General features: G+C 50.6%; 1 protein-coding gene across 19 annotated transcripts in view; it reads right to left on the bottom strand.

Moving 5' to 3' along the window:
- The window catches only part of MSI2 (musashi RNA binding protein 2), a 397,399-nt gene extending 370,446 nt beyond the window's left edge, over window positions 1–26,953 (bottom strand). For 16 of the 19 annotated variants that reach the window (XM_051824830.2, XM_051824832.2, XM_051824831.2 and 13 more), the window contains exons 1-5: window positions 26,702–26,953; window positions 26,373–26,413; window positions 25,969–26,050; window positions 25,128–25,212; window positions 21,499–21,540 (exon numbers count right to left, since the gene is read on the bottom strand). In XM_051824830.2, coding sequence (XP_051680790.1) covers window positions 21,499–21,540; window positions 25,128–25,212; window positions 25,969–26,050; window positions 26,373–26,413; window positions 26,702–26,763 — 312 coding nt within the window. In that variant the 5' untranslated portion in view covers window positions 26,764–26,953. Of the gene's footprint in view, window positions 1–21,498; window positions 21,541–23,591; window positions 24,647–25,127; window positions 25,213–25,968; window positions 26,051–26,372; window positions 26,414–26,701 lie in introns of those variants that run through there. The other 3 variants (XM_051824843.2, XM_070060919.1, XM_070060923.1) reach the window with 3 other exon arrangements.
- Window positions 26,954–27,212: the final 259 nt, after the last annotated feature.

Raw genomic sequence — 27,212 nt, 5'->3', positions numbered from 1 at the left:
GAGACAAGGTGAAATACTTGCCAGCTCTCTAGCCCTACCTATTCCTACCCTACAAAACAGAGGAGGAGAGGGAGGAAGCCGTCATTAAAAAAAAAAATAATCGATGCTGGGACCTGGATACTTATGTGACATAAAGCGACATCCCACGATCCTGAAAGACAAGCCGGCCACACACGCACTGCTTTATCATCTCAGCAAGAATTACGGCTTGGGAGGCCGGCACTAATTTTAGCATCAGATTTATTATGCAGCAGGGGGCAGGAATTCTTCAGGCCTGTCCCTGTCTCTGTGCAGGACTAAACCTACTCCTCGGAGGAGCAGTGAGGCTAACAGATAGAAACTTCCAGACTCCTGATACCCCAGGGTCCCCAGCAAATACAGCACTGCCCTCCAGGCTGCTTTCTAGTCCTGTCAAAGCCCTTCTGGGGGGTGCTTTGTAGAGCTGCCTCTGACCAAAGGCCTGTAAACACATCTCACTTTTTGCTGGAAATGAACTTGTCGACCCCAAGCAAAGAAACCAAATGCCAAGGTCACAAAGCACACACAGTCTGGAACAGAACCCAGGAGCCACAACTCCAGTCTCCTGGCTTTGATTCCAAGGCAAGTCAAAGCAGGGACAAAAGCTAAACACAGATACCCTCAGTCAGCTCTTCCGGCCTCATCCCACAGAGCATCCTACGTGGATGCAAGACGCAAGTTCAGACGGCTATGTGTCACTCGGACTGGTCCACCTCCACTTCTGGCCATCCTTGGGACTTTTCTTGGCCCCGATCCGTCTCCCACATATCCCACAGAGCAGGACTGTCATCAAGTAGCTCTGGCTTTTGTGGCTGAACCTAACTGTTGACTCCAGAAGGCTCTTTCCACAGAAGGCCTTACAGAAGCACAAAGGGCGCCTCTGACTTACTTGCTTCTTCCATGCAAAGCCAGCACTAGGCCTCTACTGAGCTTGGCTGCACTTGAGGGAAGTCTGAAATGCAGCCTGTTGGAAGACAATACTTCTTTACAGCACTCTTTGCAAGGTGAGGGGGTAGCTTGGGTTCTGCACGTAGGAAGGGCTGTGTGGAATGGACTGGGACAGAGAACCCAGGGACAGAGTGAAAGCAGCAACACGAACCTGTTGGAAGAGACTGGGAGAGTCAACAGAGAGGAATATTGGGATCACAAAGACAGAAACAAGTCGTTCTGCCCGGCTTTCAGATCCAAGATAGTCATCGGCACTCACAAGGAGAGTGTTATCATCACCCCTCCAGAGAAAGGGGAAGAGGGGCTCCGAGGGGCTCAGAACAGGCTGGTGACAGCAGGGCAGGTAGTGGAGAGCAGACTCTGTACTCCTCAATCTATATGGTGCTCGGAACATAAAATCTGGCTGTTCCTGGCCAAGTGTGGCCTTCAGCCCTCTGGACAGGCCCCACTGCACCATTAGAAGGGAGCTTCACTCACAAAGACTTAGCAAACTGGAATCACCACTGAGTACCTGGTGGGATAATGCCAAGATCATTTCCAGGGCACAATACACTACCATCTCATGCCCCAACTCACTAGTGGCACCCCATGGCCTAAAGCTACAGTCCCCAAAGTAAGGTTTGGAGGCTAAAGAACTTTTATGTTTAGCTTTTCTTTTCTCATGCTATTTTATTATTATTTGATTTACTAAGTATATATAATTTAGTACAGAAATATATGTGTGTAGTTTAAAATAAGTGCATCAAGCACATTCAAAACAAAGTTTACCAACTGGGGTGCATCATCAAGGGCCTGCAGACTTCCAGCTGAGGGGCTGAGATCCACCCCCTGAGCCAGGCCCCTGCCCCTCCTAGGTTTCCCACATGTGCCAGTATTCCCAGCCTCACTGAGGGGGGGCCCAGGGAGAGATACATGTGCCTTTCACCTTTAGTAGGTATCTTCTTTATGTGAGAGGCAAGTGGTCAGAGACAGAGACAAACAGATCTCCCATCTGCTGGTTTACTCCCCAAATGCCCCCAAGAGCCAGGTCTGGGCCAGGCCAAAACCAGGAGCTCAATCTGCGTCTCCCACTTGGGTGATACGGACCCAACTACTTGAGCTGTCACCTGCTGCTTCCCAGGGTGTTAATTAGCAGGAAAACTGCATTGCAAGTGGAACCAGACCCTCCAGAATGGGACATGGGGCGTCCCAAGTGGCATCTTCACCAGTATGCCAAAAACTCCATTATTAATACTCCTACTTCTCAGCTAACCAACCCACCAAGCTGTTACTCCAATTCCCAAATTTCCACCTCCCAGAACTGAGCCAGTCTGCCATCCAGCATCACATCGATCACTACAATAACTTCCTTACTGACTCTCACCTCTGCCCAAAGCACCCATCACCAGTCTCCTTGTACACAGTCAGGGGGGTCAAAAACCCAAAACTGATCATTTCCCTTCCTTTGTTAACTCCCTAATAGTGTAAGACTAAACCCCGACACAGGCGCAGCGTCTGTCCACCCCCTGCCCCAGTCAGCCCTCTCCCCTCCTCACCCCCTGCCTTCCAGCACTCGGGCTTCTCCTGGTCTGTGGAATGCACCTTGACACTTCTGTCCCCACACACACTCTTTCAGCCCCCTTCAAGCTCAGCCTCAAGGTTCTTTCTACAGGAAGCCTCCTCCTAACCCTAGAGAGCACAGGTTTCCTGGTCATAACCACAGCCAAGGCATCTTTACAGCATTTAGGGTCTTTGTGCTTCAGTGACAACTCATGCAGTAAGTTCTTTCACAAGTGTGCCCCTGCCAGATGTGAGGCCACAGGGCAGGGCCTGGGTCACCCTCATCACAGCTGTTATGGCCACTACCCAGCTTTGGGCCTGGCTCAGAACAGCAGTGCCAGACACTTGTTGCATAATGAGCAAATCAATCTTTCCCCTGCCAGGCTCTGCACCAGCCCTGGAGAAAGACTATGCCCCACCCCCTGAGAAGGCCAGCTGCCCAACTGCTCCCTGGCGTTGCTGAGGCCTGCGCTGCTAGCTCCTGCCTCTGTGCCCCTCCTGTGCATGGCCTCTCTTCCCTTCTAGGGCACTTCCTTGTTGACACACCTGCCTTCCTAGCAGCCTGGGAGCTGCAGCCCGAGGACTGGTTCGTGTCTGATCTTCATCGCTGGAGGGCCCCGAGCAACTTTATTTTTGTCCAACACTCGGCCTGGATTGTGCTCGTTGGCATAAACCCCTTCCTCCCCTCTCTGCAAGCTGCCTTCCTTCATACTCCCTCTTTCTACCGTCCCTGCAAGAAAGTAACAATGATAGTGTAACAACCACAAGGCCAAGGCTATTCCTACCCACAATACCTCACCAGGCCTGTCCCAGAAAAGGAAGCTGAGACACAGCTGACAGGACCCACTGTCCACACCAGCGCTGATGTCCGCACCAGCGCTGATGTCCACAGCCCCACATCCACATGGCCACAAAGGGCATGCCCTCCCCCAAGTTCAGACAGTTCCTGCTGAAAACACAAGGCACAAGAGACAGGTGCAGGTGCCTACTTCAAGCCATCTCAGCAAGGGAGGGGGTGGAGCGGAGAGGACTCAGTGGGAAAGAAAGTAATAAAAAGACACTACTCTGGCTGCCAACCACACTTAGGAACACTCAGAAATAGCAAATGGCCTTTGATCTGCCTCAGTCAAGCAAGGCGGTTGAATGTCACATAGTACCAGACAGGGTTCCAAAAACAAACGTGGGTTTCCATGTCGCCTGGAGACTGGGCCTCCTCTTCTCCCTCCTCCCCTTCTCTTGCGGTGAAGTGGTTAAGATGCCAAGTGAGGCAAGATCCCAAAGCTGGGTGATCAGGAATGGCTCAGTCCACACCTCCCTCTGCTCGGGAAAGCACCACAGGGCAGCCAGGGAGCATCTGCTATGCAACACTGAGAACCCCTCATCTGTGCCCAGTCACCGCCTGGGGCTCCTCACCACCTGAGTTCCCAACCCTTCCCTCCGCAGGAGGTTCTGTGCAAATCAGAGAGCCAGTCTACAGCACTCAGGCTGTTTCTGGATACGGCCCCATTCAGTCCAGAAACATCCGTCTAATCACCCTGTCACCTGGAAACAGTGAGCAGCCCCTGTGGCTAAAGTGTGAAGGGCTCCCCAGGAAAGGAGCTAAGCACGTTACAAAGACTGTCCCCCATTTACAAAGACTGTCCCACAGAAACCCCACGACAACCCTGCAGAGCAGATTCTAAGATTTTATTAGCCCATCACACAGATGGGGAGGATTGAGGTCTATCAAAGTAAACTCCCCAAGGTCACTCAGAAAGCAACTTATTAGGCCAAAAACAAACCATCAAAGCATATCCTCTTAAACCCTAAGATCTTCTGCTTCCCCCTATATACACCCCCATTCTTCCTCAGCCCGCAGATGGGGAAACTGAGGCATGAAACTGCAAGGCCACTTCTCCAAGGTCTCTCCTGTTCTTTCTTGAACATTCACATCTATGGTCAGTCAGCTTCCCTCCCGCAGTAAACCACCCCCTCAAAAAGAAAGCCAATCCCAACCTGCAGGCCATGGAAGAGAGATCTCAGCCTGAGGACAGCAGCTCGCTCACTCCCTCTCTCTCTAGGTCTCCTTTCCCTTCCCTGGACAGCAGGGCTCACTGGCTCTCTCTGTCCTCGTCCTTTCTGACACCATCCCCAAAAGACGGAGTCAGCACTGGTGAAGCTTGGACGTAAAGACCTCAAGCCTCAGCACAAAATGAGGCGTCTCCCTGTTACCTGGCACTAACCAGGGACTGGCCTCAGAGGTGGTCAAGTGTCACTCAGTTTGGAAACCAAGGGAATGAGCCATGCCTCTGTTAAAGAAGTCAGCCCCTTGTATCTATCTTTCTCTCTCTTTCCTTCTTTCTGTCCCCCCCCCCCCTTTCTCTATCCTTTGGCTTCTAAGCCCAGAAACTTTCTCAAAAAGCAGGCACACGCAGAGAGGGAGCCACACGTGTCACAAAAGTCGAAGCCACCTCATCAGGCACCCGAGGTCTATGCTGGCTCCTAATTAATATTAACCCTCCAAATCAAAGTCATGCTCAGAAAACCTCGGATGAAGAGACACAGGGCGGGAGGGGAGTCTCCAATTTTCTTTCTACTTCATCTGGAAAATTAAGAGCACTGCTGATTTGAACGAGAAATCATCAAGGAAAGCAATCACAACTCCACACGGCCCGTGATCTGTGGACTTGGATGTGTAACCCGCCACGTCCATGGGCTGAAACTAAAAGGACTGTGGCAAGAATAACAATGATGGTGTGAGTTGTCCCTCCTTGCGCCTCAGAAAACAGAAAAGCCCTACAGAGGATCCAAAGCAGGTCAGGCAGGAGAGCTCCCTTATTTGTGCAAAGACACCAGTAGAAAACTGGCCAAAGACTTCCCAAGAGGATGCACCCCCAAACGCTTCTCCTCAGAGGGCAATGAGGGAGCAGTGAGAACCACAGGGAGGGGGGCTCCCAAGACCCCACACGCCAAGCCCAACACTTATTTGCTTTCTGCATTAATTACAATAAACTGCTTCATAGCCTAGCGACCACTTAATGAAGCAGCGAATATGGCTTTTTCCCTATAATTAGTCAATGTAATCCACCGCTAGCTTCCTCCTCCCTCCCCACCCTCCACACACAGGCATTCAACACGCCCCATCTCTGCCCTGGACCCACTTAGCATCACAATCTGGTCCCCTGTTACAACACCCAGTAAATCCCACCCAGCGGTCTAAGAGACCAGAGTCCTGGACCAACACAGTGCCCTGAGGGCACTCCCCATCCTGACAGTAGATCTGGGGGGTGGATCTCATAAGCAAGTGGCTGGGAACTGTGGCTGCTTTCTGGGGCCCTGGGAAACTTGTTCCCACTCATTCAATGGAGCTCACAGATTTGGAGAACAAAACCTAGTGTTCCACATCCCCAAGCCAAAGGTTCCTATGAAAAGGCGACCCTCGGGGGTGGCATTTGGGTGCAACAAGTTCAGCTGCCACTCACAACGCCAGCACCCCATGCCAGAGTGCTGGTTCCAGTCTCAGCTTCCCAACCAGCTTCCTGCTAATGCACCTGGGAAGGCAGTGGAGGATGGCCCTAGGGCTTGGGCCCCTGCCACTCACGTAGGAGACCCAGATGAGGTTCCTGATTTCTGGCTTCACCCTGGTCTAGTCCTGGATGTTATGGCCATTTGGGAAATGAATCAGTGGACAGAAGACCTCTGTCTCTGTCTCTGCCTTTGTCTCTGTGTGTGTGTGTGTGTGTGTGTGTCTCTGTCATTTTTAAATAAGTATATAATAAAATCTTTTTTGGGCCGGCGCCGCAGCTCACTAGGCTAATCCTCCACCTTGCGGCGCCGGCACACCGGGTTCTAGTCCCAGTCGGGGTGCCAGATTCTGTCCCGGTTGCCCCTCTTCCAGGCCAGCTCTCTGCTGTGGCCAGGGAGTGCAGTGGAGGATGGCCCAAGTGCTTGGGTCCTGCACCCCGTGGGAGACCAGGATAAGTACCTGGCTCCTGCCATCAGATCAGCGCGGTGCGCCGGCCGCAGTGCACTGGCCGCGGTGGCCATTGGAGGGTGAACCAACGGCAAAGGAAGACCTTTCTCTCTCTCTCTCTCACTGTCCACTCTGCCTGTCAAAAAAAAAAAAATCTTTTTTAAAAAATGGTAACTCTCATCCCACCAAAGTTCTCCAACCTTCCCTGCCTACTCTCCTCACCCAGAGCTGGGCTCTTCTCCTCCTGGAGTCACTGCCTCCCTCCAAGCATTCACCCAACTCCTCTGAGCAGCTGGCCCAGTGCTTCCAGTCCCCACCAAGCCCTAAAGGAACAAGGGAAACTCAAAGCTGTGGACAGCGCCTAAGACTCCTGAGTAAATGCAATTAATTCCTCAGCTTAGAAAATGCAGGTTTTGGGGCCGGCGCTGTGGTGCAGTAGGTTAATCTTCCGCCTGTGGCGCTGGCATCCCATATGGGTACCAGTTCTAGTCCCGGCTGCTCCTCTTCCAGTCCAGCTCTCTGCTATGGCCTGGGAAAGCAATAGAAGTCCTGAGGCCCCTGCACCCGCGTGGGAAGACCTGGAAGAAGCACCTGGCTCCTGGCTTCGGATCGGTGCAGCTTCAGCCATTGTGGCCATTTGGGGAGTGAACCAACGGAAGCAAGACCTTTCTCTCTGTCTCTCCCTCTCACTGTCTGTAACTCTACCTCTCAGATAAATAAATAAAATCTTTAAAAAAAAAGAAAGAAAGAAAAAAGAAAATGCAAGTTTTGTGAAATGAAGCCCCAGAGCCAGCCCTTTTGGTGCAGGTGAGAGATGACGACTGCCCCCAATGGCCCGCCCTCCTGTATTAGCACTGAGGGACTTACCCACCAACTCCAGTTGTTCTCCACTCAGACAAGGGTACAACACTTGGATCTTGCCCCCCTCTTTTTTTTTTTTTTTTTTTTTAATTTATTTATTTGAAAGGCAGAGATACGGAGAGAGAAGGGGGAAGAGAGAGGATCTTCCCTCTGCTGGTTCATTCCCCAAATTGCCGCAACAACCAGAGCTGGGCCAATAGGAAGTGAGGCTTTTCTAATGCATCTGCCATGTGGGTGCAGGGGCCCAAGCACTTGGACCATCTTCTACTGCTTTCCCAGGCCACTAGTAGGGAGGTGGATTAGAAGTGGAGCAGCCAGGACACAAACCAGTGCCCATATGGGATGCCAGCACTGCAGGCTGAGACTTAACCTTCTACACCACAGTACTGGCCCCAGATCTTGCCCTTTTCAAGAACATTAAAAAAAATTTTTTTTTTATCTAGAAAAGAAGGAATGAACGAACACTTTCCAAGACTCACTGAGACACTGAGTACCTTCTTCATATTGTCCCACTTACCTCCAAGACTCTATCATCCTCACTGCTTTAGGTGCAGAATTGAAGCCCAGAAAGGCTCAGACACCTCCTTCAGGTCCCAGAGTTAGGGGCAGTGCCAAGTTTCAAACTAGGTCCCTCTGAGTCCAAAGCTTACGATCCCAACAAACCACAGACTTCATTTATTACCACATGTGCACCTGTCGGAAGCCAAATTGCATGCAATTCCACTCAGGCTGAATGCATTCCTATGTATACACATGCATGCACGTGCTAGTGTATGTTTGCATTTCCCAAAAGTTCATAAGAAAAAAATACACACATAGTCAACTGCAGCATTTACAACCCTTCTCCAACTACTGAAGAAGGCAGGCACAGAGAACTCAGCCCAGCTTGCCCCAGGACGTCCTGACACTGTCACAGCCTTTACACAATCCACTATGGGCCAGACACGACACTGTCACAGCCTTAACTCACACAATCCACTATGGGCCAGACACGAGTCTAAGCACTTTATTATGTTAACTCCTGCATAAGCGACCCTCACAGCAAACCATAAAGGAGACACTTTCACTCTCTACATTTTCCAGATGATAAAACCAAGGTATAGAGGATTTGGATGGCTTGCTCAAGGTCATGCAGCTTGTAAGTAACAGAGCAAGAATTCAAACTCAAGGATTCTAGTTCCAGAGGCCAATGAACTATCCCACCTAAACAGAAAGTGATAAAAACAGTAAGTTCATGATTACAAGTGTTTGTCCTAGCATTTAAGATGCCAGTGTCTCATACTGGAGTGCTTGGACTCCCAATTCCAGCTTCCTGTTAATGCTGACCTTGGGAGGCAACAGGTGATGTCTCAAGCAATTGGGTCCCTGCCACCTACATGGGAGATCTGGATTCAATTCAGGGCTCCTGGCTTCAGTCTGGTCCAGCCCTGGCTGTTTGAGGCATTTGGAGAGTGAACCAGTGGATGGGAGCTCTGTCTCTTTACCCCTCAAATAATTTTTTAATGTAAGGTGAGCAGATGAGGTTGCACCAGATCTACATTTGGAGCTTTGTTTTCCCATATTCTAAGGCCCCAACCTGCATGACACTAAGTCACTCACAAGCCAGGGTCACAATTTCTCCATCACAAACAATTGCTCCATTCAGTATCTCCCAGGAGGAACGAGCAGTCAGCAGTCCATGCAGGCAGCACACTGAAGCCTCGGTTCGGGGCAAACATGGAGGATTCTTGAGCTCAAGCCCACAAGCACCTCCTTGACAGTTGGGAGTTTTATCTGTGTGGCTCTGAAACAAACGGTCATTTCCCAGGGATACACTCAGTGACCCACCCGGGACGCACAGGGGGTCTGCTTGTGCTCAGGGCCATGCTCTCTTTACAGTTGGGGAAGACCTCAGGTGACCACTCCCTCGGAACCATTCACTTCAATCCCTTGGGGTCCCGTTGAGGAGGGGCAGCCAGCAGAGCTGCACGGGCACTGAGTCGACAGGACAGAGTGGTGGGAGGCAGTCATGACATGTGGACGTGGCAGTGTGCCAGACACAGGCTGCCCAGGCAGGACTCGGCCTCAGAGCAACTGTAATTGAGTTCTTTCAGCAAGTGCAGCAGAAAAATTCATAATGAGGCCCTCACGCCCTACCCCCACGACATCAGCCTGCTCTCCAGTCGTGTGGGACATGGGACGTGCATGGACATTGACCGGAACCTCATGTTCTGCCAGGGAAAATGGGAATCAAATCCAGGGAATTTTAGTTTCAAAGCACCGTAAGGAAGGCATTCTGCCATAATCAGCTTTCCTACCCCTATTAGTACAGGAAAACAAGTTCTGAACCTGGCTCCCTAGTGAAAAATGCAAAATTTGTATAATTAAAATTATACTTGTGAAATTCAAACACACTTTAATTTCCTAAGGGCCCCCTAATCAAGTCGGAAGTTCTTCCCAAAACCAATTATCGGCTTTGAAAACAGAGGAGGAAACATATACATGGAGCAGTCTTGGGGAGATTCGCAGCCCAATTTTTTCCGAGGTTCGCGCATCCTAATTTGATCCCTTTTCCCCCAGACAAAAGAGATGGTGAACCTACCACTTGGTTCTTATTAAGTCTTACGTATATAAGTTGCAGTGTTTGTTTGTTTGCCTCCAGCTATAATTCCAGAGATATCCCAGAGGGAACTGGTGGAAAGGGATTTAAACAACAACAACAACAACAACAACAAAAGAAAGAAAGAAAGAAAGAAAGAAAGAAAGAAAGAAAGAAAGAAAGAAAGAAAGAAAGAAAGAAAGAAAGAAATCAAGTTCTATTAGTACATGGGTCCTTCTAAAAGTTCATGGAAATGACATCAAAATCTAAGTTTATTTTGGTGTAAAAACATCTTTAATCCACACTTATGCATACCTCTCCCATAGTCCACCCTCGGCTTTATCCAGCTTTTTTTCTTAAGATCTCCCAGCAATTTTCCTATCACCGTTAGCATGCCAAGGCCATGACAGGAAGGAGATGAAGGCATGGCTTCCCTCCTGAGTAACAGAGCCAAGTACTTTCAAGGTATTATCTAGGAAATCAGCAATGCCGAGTTTGCTTACTCCCTTCCCAGGTAGTCTACCCAAAATGTTGCAGCTTTTCTTGAGTTAACTGGAACTCCTCGGGGCCAGTGCTGTGGCGTAATAGGAAAAGCCACTTCCTGCAGTGCCAGCATCCCATATGGGCACTGGTTTGTGTCCCAACTGTTCCTCTTATGATCCAGCTCTCTGCTATGGCCTGAGAAAGCAGTGGAAGATGGCCCAAGTCCTTGGGCCCCTGCACCCACGTGGGAGACCCAGAGGAAGCTCCTGGCTTCTGGCTTTGGAATGGCACAGCTCCGGCCATTGCGGCCAACTGGGAAGTGAACCAGCGGGTGGAAGACCTCTCCTTCTCTCTCTCTATAACTCTGACTTTCAAGTAAATAAATAAATCTTTAAAAACAAAAAACCTGGAAATTCTTGTACATGAACCAAGTGAAAATACAAAATATTTTCTAAGACACCAAAATATTTAAGAAGCAGTTCCTGCATGTTCCAAAAAAAGAAAGAAAGAAAGAAAGAAAGAAAGAAAGAAAGAAAGAAAGAAAGAAAGCCGTACACCAACAGGCTTTCTCTTCCCCTCTCCCTGGAATGCATTCCAGAGGCAAGAATACTGACTTTTCACACAGTTGGCTTAGCTCTTCCAACAGTGCCCAGATCTGCTCACCTGCCACCCACCCAGGCTCCTGCAGTTTTACCTAGAAAGTAAAACTAAAGTCTTCCTGGTTTACAATTTGAATTTTCAGCAGGTGCAAACAGAGGCCAGCACTCACCACACACAGCCTGTCTACAGTGGGGAATTCTGCTGCAAATCGAACTGCATTTGGGACTACAACTTCCATGGGAAGGGGCAGAGGACAAAATGGTACGTGCACACACACACATGCAGGAGCCCTCAGCTGAAAGCGAGCCATGGGAACGGCAATCTGGCCACTTCCTCGTCTCCCTCCCACCACAGCGGTCACCTCATTAATGTCACTCAGCATCACATTTTGCAACACGAAGTCTTTCTGCACTCTGCTCCCGTGGGTAGCCCCAAAGCCAGCCTCCATTGTAAACCTCTATTCTTTGGGAAACTATCAAAAGCTTTGATTGGAGCAAAGAAAAAACTTTTATGGGGCCTCCCTTCTCACTCCTTCTCCTCCCCCAGTGCCTTCTCTTTGGTGCTTTATTCAACATCACTACACACACAAATCATGCTCTGAAAGTCGTTTACAATATGTCAGCTTAAAAAGAAGGAGGGGGAAAAAAAAGATCGCCGGGGCCGACTATTCGCAACTGCCCAGAGAGGAATTCACTTCGGTGGAGGATACTGATGGAGCCCTGAATACATTCCTACACTGCTTCCTGCCCTCCAAAACAATAAAAATGTAAAATCCCAGATGTAAGAAGGCCAGGGTGGCCTAAGCGAGGATCTCTTGACCCCCAACGAATTTATTCCCTTGGAACTTCTGAAGTACACTCTGCCCAGAATGCATCATCAAGACCACTTTATTAGATTTTTCTAAACCCTTGAAATTGTCACATAATTGAAACAGAAACAGCAATTTAGAGCTCTGAATGGATTTCTTAAAAAGATGACGCTGGCCTGGCCCAACACAACCCCCCTCCTTTGGCCGCTCTTGCCCCTAACCTAAATTTAAGGCCCTTGCACACAAAACCCTATTTATCTTTTTAAATCCTCGCCTGACATAAAAGTTACACGTTCCCCTAATGCCTTCGATTTCAGGACATTTGGGAGAAACTCATCCCAGACAACAGGCTAAAAAAAGAATCCATTAGCATTAACTTGCCTGTCACAGGCAGTGACAAATAAATGAATGTGATGCTTTCAGATCAGTCATGGGTGGCACTACCCCCAGGCAGATAAAGACTAAGATTGGGAGACAGCAGGCTCCCAGGGAGTCCTCTCACACAGCGAGGCCTCAGCTCTGCCCCAGAGGCTTCCCAGGACCTCACTCCCAGGGACAGCAAAAACACAGGCATCAGACGTGGCACAGGAAATGAATTCCTCATGCCCACCAGGCACCCCACCAGATAAAGGAGCCTGCCATCTTGCCTTGCAAGCCAGGACCTGTGAGTGGGCCAAGCCACCAAAACAGAATGTTCCAGTCTCAAGATGTTGCTCCATCTATTACCCCCAGAAGGGGGCAACTGCGCCAGTCACCCCTGAGCTGCCAGGGACAGCCCTCCCAGATGTGGCTGGTGCTATCCTGGGCACAGCAACAGCTAACCAGCCAGCGTTTACAGGCACCTGCAAGGTACAGACGTCACCCCGGGCCATTCAGATGTGTTGTCTCATTGAATGCCCTCAACAATTCGATGCTGTAGATACTGCTGATTTCCCCCATTTAACAGATACAAATGGAGGCACAACACCATGAAGTGATTTCTTCAAAATGTATGGCTGGGGAAGTGTCACTTAACTACGCTCAACAGGCTCTCAGAAAAAGGATGGTGGAAAGTAACTTGAAGTTCCTTGACCAGAGTGAAACGGGTTCTACTTTTCAGCCTGAGCATTTCATAGCAGTCAGGCAAAGTGAAAGAATCTAAACTCATCCTACTTGTACTGCGTACAGTAGAGCCTAACTACATAGAGCAGAGCCTAGTGGTTAGGGGGACAGGGCCTTGGGAGCACACTGATTTTGGCCCAAAATTTCTGTGGTCCCAGGAAAGCTATTTACCCTCCCACGCCTCAGCTTACCCTTCTGTCAAGTGGAGATAATACTGCAAGACTACAAAGGACCACTGCAAGGATTAAATTAAAGGAGAGTGAGGATACAGAGATTTATACTGTGCCTACAATCATACTAGCTCACAATTTGTGACAGCCGTTAGTTTGAGTTAGGATTTTTCTTTTCAATTACTCAGTCTCAGAACTAAAACAAAGAAGTATGGCAGCCAGACACCACACTTAAGGTATGTTGCCACTGGTTGGAAAGTTAGTGCTACCCATCCTCCAATGAGAGGGAGACCTGAGATACGTCATATCTGGGACCCAGTGGGACACCTGTCCCAGGTGAACCAGTGAACTAAGGCTACTGCTGCAACATTCTACCAGGGACTCAGCCCCAAGACCACACCTGCTCATCTCTGGCACCACATGGAAAGCAGAGAGTATGATTCCTACAAAGTGTGTTTCCCACACAAAGCAACCACCAGCAAAGGTGACCCCACACAGACACCACCTGCAAAGTCACAGGCCAGGTGCTTATATCTGAGCCAAAGCACACGCACTTTGGCATCCTGCAAGCCATCTATGATTTCCATATTGAGAAAGGACATCTGTTTACACATGGTGAGGTCGTGATCACAGCTTAGACAAGGACAAAGTACAGAACCTTGAGATTTTGTTTATATCATGGTCCCTCATGAAGAAGGACAAAAAGAGTGAATGGTGGACACAAGAGAAGGACAGAACTCCTTGTAAGCTGCCCCACACCTGAAAGATCAGAGAGAGTATGTCAAGAGCACCACTCCCAAAGAAGGGTCTGGAGCCAGAGGACAGTCAGGCCGAAGCTTAAGCTGCAAGTCCAGTGAGGAAAGTGTCCCAGGAAGCTGCCAGCCATGGGCGTGTCAGTAACCCCAACATCTATACAGGTCCAAAGGAGCTCAGATCACCCTCCAGAGCCTCCCCAGGAGCCTGTGCATGCACACGTACATGTAACACACACACATACACACACACACACAGCAGATTCTCAGCACCATCGTGCCAAAGACATCACCACTCATTTGCTCCGCCTGCCACTCAAGGCCTCCCACAGCCTGGCCCCAGCCCACTTTCCAAGCCTCCTCTCAGACCAGGCTGTAGCACACACCCTCTGAGACACTGCACACCCTGACCTTTCCTCACTCCCAGCAGGAAGGAAGAGCTGCATTCCTGCCATTTTTCCTTCCTATCTGTTCTTCAGGATCTGGGGCAAAGACCATCTCCTCCAGGCAGCTCAGCTCCTTCTCTCTGAGTGCTGGCCCTTCCCTGAGTGAGCGAGCTGCTCACATCCCTCCTTGCATCCCAACCTGGGGCTACCAGCGCTGAAGACAGCCACATCTCATTGGAAATTGTTCCTCCCTTTGCTCTAAATGCAAGTCTAGGATATGCAACAGGGCTGGGAGGTTCTTCATTGGTAAAATATGCTCGTGCTCTTAGACTTTATTGTCCGGTGAAGGCAACAAGGCATGAACCAAAATGCCACAAAAATCAGAACAAAGTGCCTGCCACAGTCCCTAGCACAGAACTTGGTAAATGATTATGGAACTACTGAAGTGGTGAATGGATTGAAAGAGAAGGTCCCTCCCCACAGCCGGCTTTGGTGCTCACGCCTGATGGTGTATGGTGCACTCCCCTGTGAGCTCACCACTTACTGAACCACTAGAGTGACAGTTCCAAGACAGCAGGGACTTTATTCTACCCTCTGGCCCCAGATCTCGTGTGCACACTGTGTACATTTGGAACCAGGTGTTGTGAGCAGCAAGCTAAGCTGCTGCTTGAAGCACCAGCATCCCATATAGGCATCGGTTCAAGTCCCAGCTGCTCCACTTCCAATCCAGCTCCCTGTTAATGTGCCTGAGAAAGCAGCAGAGGATGCCACCCATGCCACCCACGTGGAAGACCCACATGGAACTCAAGGCTCCTGGCTTTGGCCTGGACCAGCCCTAGTCATTGTGGCCATTTGAAGAATGAACTAGTGGATGGAAGCTATCTCTCCCCCTCTCTCTTTCCATAATTAAATCTTAAAAAAAAAAAAAAAAAAAAAGGCAGGTTTACTGAGGGCATAAATGAGTGAATATGTAACAATACCTGATGTGCTCACTAAATGTTTACTAGTCTATTATTGTTGGAAGGTCAAAATCAAAGAAAAGTGCTCTGGAAATCCAGGGAAGGAATCACGCCCCACATAACCACATTTCAATCCACGTAGGACCGTATGTGTGCATGGCTTGACTCCCCTAAGATTACTTGGTTGAGTGACATCTTGGCTGCAGGAACGTGTGTGTGCCCAGTGGGCTCCATGGGGTTCGCATAGGCATGCAATCACCCAGCGACACAGGGCTCGGGACGCATCCCTAACGTTATGCAACATGTGAATATTTCCCAAAGGGAGCAGGAACAGCTTCATGGAAAAGGTAAGGATTCGGCTGAGCTTTGAAAGAGAGGTGAGCTGTATGATGGGCGGGAAGGCTACGCACAGACTGGACCCACAGAAGGGCAGGCTGGGCACAGAACGCAGTTTCAAGGCAGCAAAAGGCGGAAGAGGTAGGAGACAAGCTGACAGAGACCCCTCCCCACAGTGGACCCTAAAGAACTGCAACACTGAGGCTCAGAAATTAAGACTGTGCTTATGGGCCCTGGGGAGCACAGAGGGCTACCTGAACGGCCCCAGAAGTGGGTGCACGCACAGAAGTAGCAACTGATGAGGATTACACAAGCTCTTGTAAAACGGACACACCAGGTCAAACGAGGAGAGGGAGGGAGGATGAACTGTGCCTCTCCTGTGTGTGTGCTCCCAAAGCTTCCAGCCAGCAAGCATTCAGGTTTAAAAACCACAGAACGGGCCTTGAAGAATGGATGCCACCTCAAGGGGTCCCCCAGACAGCCAGCTGGCTCCGCAGAGCCTGGCTTCCTCTTCCTCCTCCCCTCCCTCCCAGGAGGGCAGAGGGAGGCTCACGGGTGTGCCGAAATGCACCTGACAGGGAAAACAGCAGCTTCCCCTGAGCAGGCTGACCTTCACAACAGTGCAAGAGAGGGGAAAAGAGAAAATCCTGGGAAGGACATTTGTAGGACACGGTGCTCCTCCTCCTCGAGCCTACACCTGCTGCCAACTGGGAACACAGGACGGAGCCACACTCACCAACACACAAGAAGCTAGGCCTGTGATTCTCCAAGGGCCCAGCTGTGATGGAGCAGGGGCACAGACACCCCACGGCCGCCACCCAGCTGGCAGTGAGAACACCCAGCAGCAGGTCAGTTAACTGTGGCTGCTGAGATGACAGCTGCACATCATCCAAGATGGCAAGATGCTCGAGTGACCGACCCACGGCAACAGTGGGGAGGCCAGGTGCGGGAAGCTCACCCTTGGCCCTGGCGCAGCTGCCAAGAAACCACTGCCCCAGAACGGGCGGCGTGCAAACGAAGGAGTGCACCACCATGGCACCAACCTGGATGCAGGCTGAGGACAGAACTTTCCAGCCACATCAGAGGACCAGGCAGGGGCACTTGGCTTCTAGCGTGGCCCTGCCTCAATGGAATGGTGTGACCTGGAGCAGGGAACAGAACTGTACTGGGTGGCAGCAGCCTCTGCTGTGAAAATGGCAGGCTGGCCCCAACTCCTTCATTCCCCGGCAGCCCCTCAGCGGCCCCGTGCTCTCAGCAAGCGTACGTCTGCTTTACACTGTCCTTAGGTTGCTTTACCACCGTCAATTCTCCAATTCTATTAAAATAATTCTCCAATAATATCAGCAACATTTGCTGAGCATGATTTTGTGCATGGCCCCAGAAAAGAGTTTTGCATTCATTTTTAAAATAACTCCACACAATGGGTGCTCTATTATCCCTCTTACTTCTATTTTTTTTTTAAATCCGGGGACTTTGTCTTTTCTTAATGTTTATTTTTATTTGTTTGAAAGGCTGAGACAGATAGAGGGACAAAGTGTCCATCCACTGGTTCACTCCTCAAATACCTACAACAGCCAGGGTTGGGCCAGGCTGAAGCCAGTAGTCTAGATTTCCATCCCAATTTCCCACATGGGTGGCAAAGACTCACATTCTTGAACCACCACCTGCTGCCTCCCAGGGTGCATGCTAGCAGGAAGTTGGATCAGAAGTGAAGTAACTGGGACTCAAACCAGGCACTCCAATTTGGGATACAAACATACACAGTGGTGGCTAAATCCATTGCACCTGCCCCTCGTGTACTCTTAGAATCCTTTTAGTGGCTTTAGTTTTTGAAGTTTTTTTGAGAGGTAGACGGCCACAGACAGAGGGAACTTCTTTCCATCGGTTTACTCCCAAATGGCCAAGGGCTGGGCCGAGGCTGAAGCCCGGAGGTAGGAACTCCATCCAGGTTTCCCACAATGTGAGGGCCAGGAACCCAGACTCTTGAGTCATCACCTGCTGCCTCTAAGGGTGAGCTCTTGCGGGAAGCTGTCAAGAGCAGAGGCACATACGGAACCCAGATACCCAACGTGTGACGTAGGCATCCCAATAGGCATCTTCACCACTGCACCAAACACCTGGCCCTCTCCCTCTTTCCAAGAGGAGGAAGCAGGAGGTGTGGCAGGGCTTCAGGGACTGGCCCACGGTCACCCAGCGGCAACGGAGGCAACTGGAAACAGGTTGAAGACATGAGATCTCCTGGGGTCAAAATAGAAAGGTTCTGGCCATTCCAAAACTTCCGGAGGAGTATGGCAACCAGGAGGAGTGGGGACTGTTTTCTCAAGCTCAAGGACAAGTAGGACAGGTGGTGAGCTGTGCCCAGACTCTACTCTTGCAGAAAGAGCTTATCGAGTCTCTTGGTTCATCCACGCAAGAACCTACAAACTCAAGCAAAAGTCTTGCAGGCAGCCAGCACTTCTTCCCAAAAGGAACAAAGAAAAGATACAGAGTGATCGGCCCTCATCACGCTCACTTCCCCAATGGCCTCAAATGAAGTCAGGTTTTTTAGAGCAGCATGGTTAGTTTAATGTTTAAGAAGATGTTGGGGCTGCGGTGCGGTGAGGGAGACTCTTATTACATGTTTTGCAAAATGAAATAATCATCTGGAGAAATAGGGAGGTCCAGAAAGGACCTATCTTCTCCTCCGATCAAAGTGAGCTTCGCTAATTAACGGCCACCAGTCTGCAGTTGGTCCGGACTAGTTCATAAAGCCCTGTTGTCCTTCACCCGAGACGTGAGTGCACGCATCACAGAGGGTGATACACCAACTGAGCGACTCTACACTCTTCCCCTGGCTGCTCACTAAAATTATGGTCAAAACACTTTCCTATATATGACACATGAAACAGTATTGTGACCACACTCCTATGAAGCCCGTCCTGGACTGCTGCGGGTTTTCTTCCCTCCTAGCTCACAATTTCTTCGAGTCTTATTTTAACACCTCCACGGAAGATTTCTCGGCGAGTGTCGGCAAGGAGGGACAGCCAGCAAGCAGAGAAATGGATTTTAACTGAAATGCCTGCTGACATATCATTTACAAGCTTCCCACCAGGGCCACCAGCAGATGCAAGGTTGACCCTGCCACTGTGACCCCTAGACACAGATACAGAAGTTCCAACAAAGGGAGATCAACAGGAGATAAAGAAGACTTCACTCCAAGTTTTACACTCCTACCAGCCAGGCTGTGGCCCCCAACACTAACTTCAGTCTGATGTCTGGGTGACCGGGCCCAGTTTTAGTGGAAAGGGACCACCGACGGGGAAGAAAGGCACCTTATCTCCAATTTGCTCCCATGCCCACACCATGCAGCTCAACAGTTCCCAGGCTGCCTTCCTAGGGTTGGGCCACCCCAGAACCATATAGGATGCCCTGAGGGGCAAGATGGAGAGGAAGGACCAGACAGTGTCCCTCAATGGGATAATATCACAGGAAGTGGGGGGCAGGGCGGGGGGCGGGGGAAGGAGTCCACCATACCCAAGAACACAGAAATTCAAGTTCCTGAGACTCTGAGCATGGCTCCGCTCCTCACAGCCAACGGACCACTCTGATCCTATGTCCTCTTCCCCGACAGCCAGGGTGGGGGCGTCTCCCAATGTGCCCCCACAGGATAGCACACCAGTCAAAGATGCAGTTCTGGGTGCATCTCTGACATCACTTCTCAACCCGCCTGTGCCTCTGTTTCCTCATCACAAGATGGAGATAATTCTAGTACCCACCTCACAGGGCTATGGTGAGAACGGGAATCAGTACACATCAAGTTCCAACAAGAGTGCAGAGCACATACGTTCAATTAACATCATTCTTATTATTCAACCTCTCACAGGACTGATGTGACAGCCTAAGGAAAAAACAGTAGACACAGCAAGGAACACTGAAATGGTAGTGCCATGCACCAGGTCATTTTTAAAGCCCTTTACCTTTCCAATGTTATTTAATCTGCACAAAAAAAATTCTACGAGATGGGGAAACAGAGATTCAGAGAAGTTAAAGGATTTGCCCAAATCCTCACAGCAAAAGTCTGCAAATAACAATGATTAAACCAACTATAATGGCAGTGATACATCAGTTTCAAAGCCCTCACCAAATACCACGCAATTTCATTCTTTAGACAGAACTATCGGCATCACTCCCATTTCACAGACCAAGAAACTGAGGCTGAAAAGTGGTGATGAGTGCAGGCACAGCAGTCAAATGCAGAATGAGCTGGGATTCAGATACTGATAATACACACCAGAGTCCTTTGCAAAGTGAAGTGTGCCATGAAACACAGGATAATATTATTAAATCCCTAGACCTCCGCAGCAACAGTCCCGCCCCCCAACTGGTGTGATGTTAACGCACATCTGAAAATCTGAAAATTCACCAACAAACATCCCAGATGCAGGGTTGAGGATGGATGCACACTCTGACAAGTCTGAGAAATAGTCCGTCTCGTTTTCAAGTTGAATGCATCACTGAAAAACCAAACAGCCGAGTATATTAAAGTGAAATATTGCCCGCCTACTTTAAGAAAAAAAGCTGGGGGAGGGGAAACAGGTCAGACCCATAGTTTGACCAAGTCAGGGATTTTTCCAGTTTCCCTCGAGGGTAATCTGATCCTGGTTCTGAGTGATCAAATGACTAACCTGGAAATTTGAAGTTCACATGGATGGAAGAAACAGCAATTCCTCCAAACTCAAGAGGAAATACTGCTAACTCTCTTAAGACTTCTGCAATGAGAAGTTTGGAAAGCAATTGAAGCAGTAAAGACAAATTCCCAAGTTTGCATAAGTACAGCAATAAATGAGCCTCGCTGGTTCATGAATTCCTATCATTTGCTTAAGCATTAGGAAAAAAAATGCTTCAAGGAAATATTTCATTATATTTATGTAAGAGACCCAAAGAGAGAATGGATTAAATCACATGGCAGGTTCCGGACCTGAAATTCTCAACATATCATCCAGGACGGCCAACTGAGCCATTATTAATAAGCAAAGCCATTCCTTCTTTCACACAATTAAGAGGTTCCACTTTTGAGCCATTACTCTGAAAGAAACTAGATCTGCCCAGCCCACTGCAGCCCTCTCCCGGGATGACCTTCGCTCACAAAAAGCTTCAACTTTCCCCCTTCCCGAGTAGACTGTCAAGGCCACAGAGGCAGGACAGCTATTTCTGCCAGTGTTGTACAGGGAAGAAAAAAGCTAGCGAAAATGAGCAAGTTGAACATGTAAGCCATAAGCCTTCAAGTCTTGGCCTTGGGCTCCGTGCAGCTGTGGGCTCCTCGCCACACCTGGCAAGCTCGATGAAAACGCTAACTGTACACTTTGTCAAAAGCGCAGCCCTGGCTCAAACCTTTAAGCAAGTCGTGTAGTCCCACTCCTACAAGGTTACGACGCTTTCAGCACTTCTCCGCCCAGGCACCAGCACCTGCATAAATAAGCTATGCTGTTGGTTTCAAGTGCACCCTGATTTAGCCAAACAACCTGAATCCAAGACCTTCAGCATTCTGCTCTCAGACTTAGAGCTCTATGGGTCTACAGAACTGTTTTTGCTCAGAAAAGACAAACTGTTAACTTAAATGCTGCTCCTCTCCCAAAACCCTCCAAGGTGTCAGGCCTCAAAAAGAGGAGCCTCCGAAAACCAGTCACAAGGAAACATTCAACTTTTCCTGATATGATCTCAGCAGTGCTGAAAAACAAAAATAGAACGCCCGCATAAATACTGCAACGCACGGAGCCAAGTTCTCCTGCTAGGGTCAGACTTGTCCCTGGCCCTCAGTCGGACACTCAGAACCCACCTTGGCATGGCTACCATGGGCACCTGCGATTATCTCACGGAAGTCCTCGCCTGGACTTCCACCGCCACACGCTGACACCCGAAGTAACAGCAGACACCAGGTTTCCACAGGTCACGGCAAGGCTGTTTGCAACCTGCAATGCTTGCCACCATCTCCGACTGTTATAATCCTACCACTGATTCTCCCACTTACCTTGGGTTGCGCTCGACGAGGAAATGCAACTTTGGGGTCAATCTGGGGGAAACAAAGGAAAAGCCAGAGTCAATGAAGTGCTTTGTGGAGAGGAGAAAATATATAATGAGTCACCTAGTTATTAATCACTCATTTCTCAGGCTCATATTATAACCCAGCTTCTAGTAACTTCTTGGACAATTAAAAAAGTTCTGCAAAAATTGATTGCAACTTTAGCCATCCCTCCCAAAATGCCACGACCACAGCAAGGTTTTCTGAACTGCTCTATACCATGCATTCCAGAGTGTGATGCTCTTAATAAACCAGAGCAGGTATCATGTGTTCTTATTTAGGCAAAGGTTTCTCTTCCACAGACAGTGAACATTAAATGGTACCTGCATCTAATTTGCGATGCATGGTTGAGAGAAAAGATGGGAGCATCATTAGCATTGGGGGGAAAAAATCATAATGTGAACGTTAAATGCAAGTGTCTGCTAGCAGTAGGTAACTGGATGGTCTTTCTTCTCTCTGATGCTAACAACCAAGAGGGGAAAGGAATTACAAAAATGACATGAATCAACAACATCTAAAAACTGCCGGTAAGCAGCCAACGTAACATTCTGCTTGAATTAAACCATTTTTGCAAAAGTAAAGTTACCCAGGATTAATCAAAAAGATAATTTGTTCTGTAGTTATACTTCAAAAGCAAGTGTCAAAAACTATGTAATCTGATGGGGTTCTTTAAAATGTTAGAATAAAAAAAGAAAAGAAAGCATGAGCTAAATCCACCTGGATTCTAAAAACCACAGAGGGTAAAAATCCATGAGCAAAATAAACCTAAATCAGAAAAGAAAAGCCATCATGATAAGGCTGTAAAAAAAAATTGCTGCACAAAAGTCAGAATCTGGTGCAACAAGTAGGGTACTTCCCTACTCCAATCTCACTCTGAATGGAAAAACAGCAAGAACAGGCAGGGCACGTGACTCAATCAGGGACGAGGTTACAACTCAAAAACAGTTCCCACACAGGCATTTGAATCCAACAGGTTGATTTGAGGGTGGAAGAGGTTATTGGATAGATAAAAGGGGAATGGCTCTTTTTAAAAGTTCATTATTGGTTTTCATGAGATTTTTAAATGCCACAAATCTTTGGGTAAAATTTCAACATGCAGAGTGGCATGCATATGGCTACAAGTTATTTATTTATAGGCTTTAGCTTCTACATGGAAATTGCTCCTTTTAAAAAAGTAAGTCTGAGTCTTGTTTTCAGTTCTGTCACAGAGGGTACACAGAGAATAATGCTTTGGACCAAGCACAGGGGCAGACCGCCCATCGGAGGTCCCTTGCTCCCTGACCCACACTCTCCAGGCCCAATCCAGTAACATGTGCCCAAATTCACCACCTTCATTAAGGTCCTTTACAGACCGCGTCGTGTTCTCTACCTTTATACATGACCTGAGAAATGAGAGATTACTTTTCAGAAACTAAAACAGACAAAAAAAATCTCTGATCTAGGCAACTACCCTTCCGTAGAGATTAACGCGACTGCATCTACAGGGGCGGCCAGCACTGACGAGAGAGAGCACAGACTAGAGAAATACAACAGGTGTGGATTTTCCATTTTGGCCACCAAAGTTAAGACGGAGACGTCTTTTCCTGGAGGCTCCCCCAAACGACTTTTTTTTTTTCAGCCAACCAGCACATGTTTGTGGGCTAAGAGGTGAGGAGCAGGTCAGGAAAGCGACCGAGAGCTGGGGCGAGTAAGGGGCAATGAGGAAGGTGAAGTACTGCCAGAGCAGTCTACAGTGGCAAAACCAAAAGCCAACTGAGAGCTGCTGTGTGGTGTGCGGGGACCCCAGCACAGGCCACCAGGATCAAAGCTCTCGGTGCGCCTGGCGTGCGGGCTGGCGTCTCTGGAGCAGGGGAGCAGTCCGGGGAAGCATGGCAAATCCCCACCTTTTGCACATCCCTGTCAACTATCTTTGTAGACACAAACGAAAAGGGAAAACTACCAAAAATTAAAACACGAGTTAGTTAGGTACAGCTCTACTCACTGTAGCTACAAGTCCTCTAGGAAGAGACTAGGGTACTATTCTGGACAGAAATGGCCGTTACCTAAACAAAGCTTTTAAGGTAACGGTAAACAAGATCCTCCTTTCCATGTCAATAAACCAACTGCTTCTGCCTCCTGCCTCCTGCACTGAACGTTGAAACAAAGTCAGAAGCCAGGTTACACTAAATAATAGTGACCACAACAGTCCATAAACAATTGCAGCGGGCAAACTGCGGCTGTGGCAGCCAGCACACCAGCAAAATCCTGCCTCTCAGGAGCACCGAGGGGCTGGACACTCAAATCCTGAACGTGCCTTAAAAAAAAAATGACGGCCCGCTTTCATTGCACTAGCTTTCCGAAATGTCCAGCCAAGAAATCAAGAAAAAAAAGAATTCTTCAGACGTCCGTTATCACTCTATCAATGATGATTCCTGAAATTAAATGATTTGCAAGTACAAAAAGGCAGGGCCACCAGCTTCGACAAGCCCAGTGCCACTAATAAAAGCAGCCTCAGTGTGTGGGGCCTTCTCTTGGGGGCGGAGGGCACACACCTGACCTCTGTCCTCAGAGAAAGAGCGCCAGTTTGCAAAATCAAGTCGAGGGCAGGGAGGGCTGCCTGCTTCTCCCGACCCTGCCATTCAAAGTTAACAGCCAGAGGGCACCGGGAAGATCACCTCATTCTGCTGATCTTACAGATGAGGAAACTGAGGCCCAGGGGCAGGGAACGACTTGTCCAAGTTCAGGGGGGCAGCCTGAACGAGGACCCCATCTCTACCTTGTCCTGCGCCCCACCACAGCGGCCCAGCACTCTGTCCCCGTGTCATTTCAGGCCCTTGTTTGGCGCAGATACTGTCTGCAAAAAACGGTGGGGAAATTCTGGTAGACTCAAAGCCAGGAGCCACAGGGCTAAGCCCCCTGCCTGAAATGGATTACGAGGGACCCACTCTTCCCTCCTTTCTAGCTTCTAACCTCTCCCTAGAGACCCCACTCCCCCTACTCCAAGTGCAGAGTCTGAAAAACTCCCCAATGCTATCAAAGTACCCACACTCAAATGAAAGGATCTGAGGAAAAAAAAGAAAGAAAAAATCACTTTGAAACCCCAGGCCTTATCAGCCCTAGATTTCAGGCCATCTGGGTGCCAGCGCCTCCTCCCCCCCCCCCCCAAGCCGGCATTCCGCATCCCCAGCCCCCCACCCCCCCACAGGGACCTGTTGCCCGGACCTCTCTCGAGCGCCCTCTCCCCTGCCCGCCGCCCCGGCCCCCCGAGCGCAGCGCAGCCCGTGCCTGCCGCGAGGCCATTGGCTCGGCTGACAAAGAAAAGTTGCACGGGCTCCCCGGCCAAGCTCCTGGGGCCTGGGCCCCGGCCTCGGCCCGGCGGCGGCACGTGAGGCCGCGGCGGGACCCGGCCCGCCGGACACCAGAACCCCAAGCCCGGGCCGCCGCGGCAAACTTTGGAGCCAAGTCGCCAAGCCCTGTGGAAAAAGTACTCGGCTCTCGCCACGCAGCAGCCACAGCGGGCGCTGTCCCTTTAAACAGGGCTGTCAGCGGCCAGCTCGCTCGCGGAGAGGGGCGTAGGACAACAACGGAAAGCCACCTACCGTCTTGGAATCTAACTCGTGGTGGGGCTGACCTAGCACTTTATCTACGCTGGCTGGGTCCGCGAACGTGACGAAGCCGAAGCCTCTGAAAGGAGACAAAGAGAGGGAGAGAGAGGAGACAAACGAGACAACGTGACACCGTGGAAAGCGACGCGGCGGCGGGCGACCGAACGCCCAACGCCGAGCAAAAGTTGCCCCGGCGGCCGCGCCGGGCCCCTCCCCCACCCTCCCGCCCGCGGCCCTCAGCCCGCGCCCCGCACGCGAGGAAGCCAAGGTTAACGGGGGAAGCGGGACGGGGGCAGGGCCCCGGCGGCAACTTGGGAACGGCCGGTGCCTCCCCTCCGGAGCCGCCTCAGTTTCCTCTCCTCCTCCTCCTCCTCCTCCTCCTCCCCTCCGCTCTCCTCACGCTTTGTTTTATTCCGAAGAAAGCCCGGCACTCGGCAGAGACTCACTCACCTTTCTAGCAAGGGGGCTTAGGAGTTCGGGGAGCAAGGAGTGTGCAGGAAGCATACATGGGGTTTTGCTTTTTTTTTTTTTTTTTGTTTAAAAAAAAAAAAAAAACTATGGGGAAAGTGAATGACGCTGAATGTCACATTAACCAGGAGAAAAAGCAGCGACGGGAGAATGACTGAGAGCGCACAGCCCCGAGCCCCGTCTCCGGAGTTCGGCCCCAATTCACAATAACCCCCGGGGGCTCCAGGGGCGCGGGGGCGACGCCGAGACGGCACCCCGCGCCGGAGCCCCACGCTAGATCCGCTTAGCTACTTCCCGAGTCACCTCCAGAAATAAAGCTCAAACTTTGTTCTAAAATAAAGGCAAAATCCAGCAGGGAATGGTTTACCTGGAGCGTTTCGTAGTGGGATCTCTCATGACCATACATTCTCTAATTTCTCCAAATTTGCTAAAATAGTCTCTAAGGCTATCTGTAGAGAGAGAAAGAGAGAGATGGGGGGGGGGGGAGAAGGTGTGGGAAAAAAAGCAATGCAAATGTTGATCAAGGACAAAAACCAAAAGTAGTTTTCTCTGGTTATTCTGTTTTGTTTTCGCATTTTGTGCACACTCGGGGAGAATTCGGCCACAGAGGTCGCGTAGAGGGCTCGGAAAGGATTTGCTATTTAAAAAAATAACCTTGCACAGGAGAAGTGGGGAGCCAATGGCGGGGAGGGGGCTCCTACACCGGGATAACAAAGAGCAATAAAGAAGCCAAGAAGGGGGGGACCCGGGCGCCCCCCCTTCCTCCCTTACCTGGTGAGGTCTGCCAGCTCAGTCCGCCGATAAACATTTTACTAGAGGGAGAAAACATAACAGAAGTGAGCGCCGATGTCAGATCGGCCATTTTGACGTGTAACTTACAAAAGCTAAAAGGAAAGCGGGGGGGAGCGGCGAGCGCGAGCCGGGAGGTGGGGTGGGGGAGAAGGTGGCGGCGAAACGCGACCCAAAGGTGTGCGGCTGCCCCGGCGGGGGCGCGGGGGGCCGGGGGCCGCGGGCGATGCCGGGCGCCGCGCACCGCCGTCCCCGCCGCTGCAAGGAGAGCGAGCCCGCGGCGGCGCGGTGGGCAGCGGCTGGAAACTTACCCGGGGTCGTGCTGGGAGTCGTTGGCGCTGCCCGAGGTGCCTTGGCTCCCATTTGCCTCCATAGCGGAGCCCCCCCGCCCCCCCACCCCCGAAAAGCCGAGCCCCACAGCGATCGGAGCGGAGCGGCGGCCGGCTCCGAGCCCCGAGATCTCCGCTCCCTCCTCCCCCTCCTCCTCCTCCCCCCCGCCCGGGCTCCTCCGAATCGCTCTGCGAGCGGCGGAGCCGGGGCAGCGGCGAGAGCCGTCACACGTGGGCTCGGCTTAGCTCAGCCCCGCCGCCTCGCACACCCCCCGTCCCCGCCCCCCCCGGCCCATCCCCACCTCTCCCCCTCCTCCTCCCCACCCCCATCTCCTCCTCCGCCTCCCCCTCCTCCCCGCGCACGTGGGGCGGAGTTCTAGAACGTCGTGTAACCAATGCCGGTGACGTCACGCACCCGGAGCGGCCCCCGCCTGCCCGCGCGCGCACGCCCGGCCCCCCGCGGCCGGACCCACGGGGGCGGCGCGCGCGAGCC

The sequence above is a fragment of the Oryctolagus cuniculus genome, chromosome 17 (genome assembly GCF_964237555.1).
Source record: "Oryctolagus cuniculus chromosome 17, mOryCun1.1, whole genome shotgun sequence".
Taxonomy (NCBI): domain Eukaryota; kingdom Metazoa; phylum Chordata; class Mammalia; order Lagomorpha; family Leporidae; genus Oryctolagus; species Oryctolagus cuniculus.
This window is presented reverse-complemented; position numbering and strand designations above follow the sequence as displayed.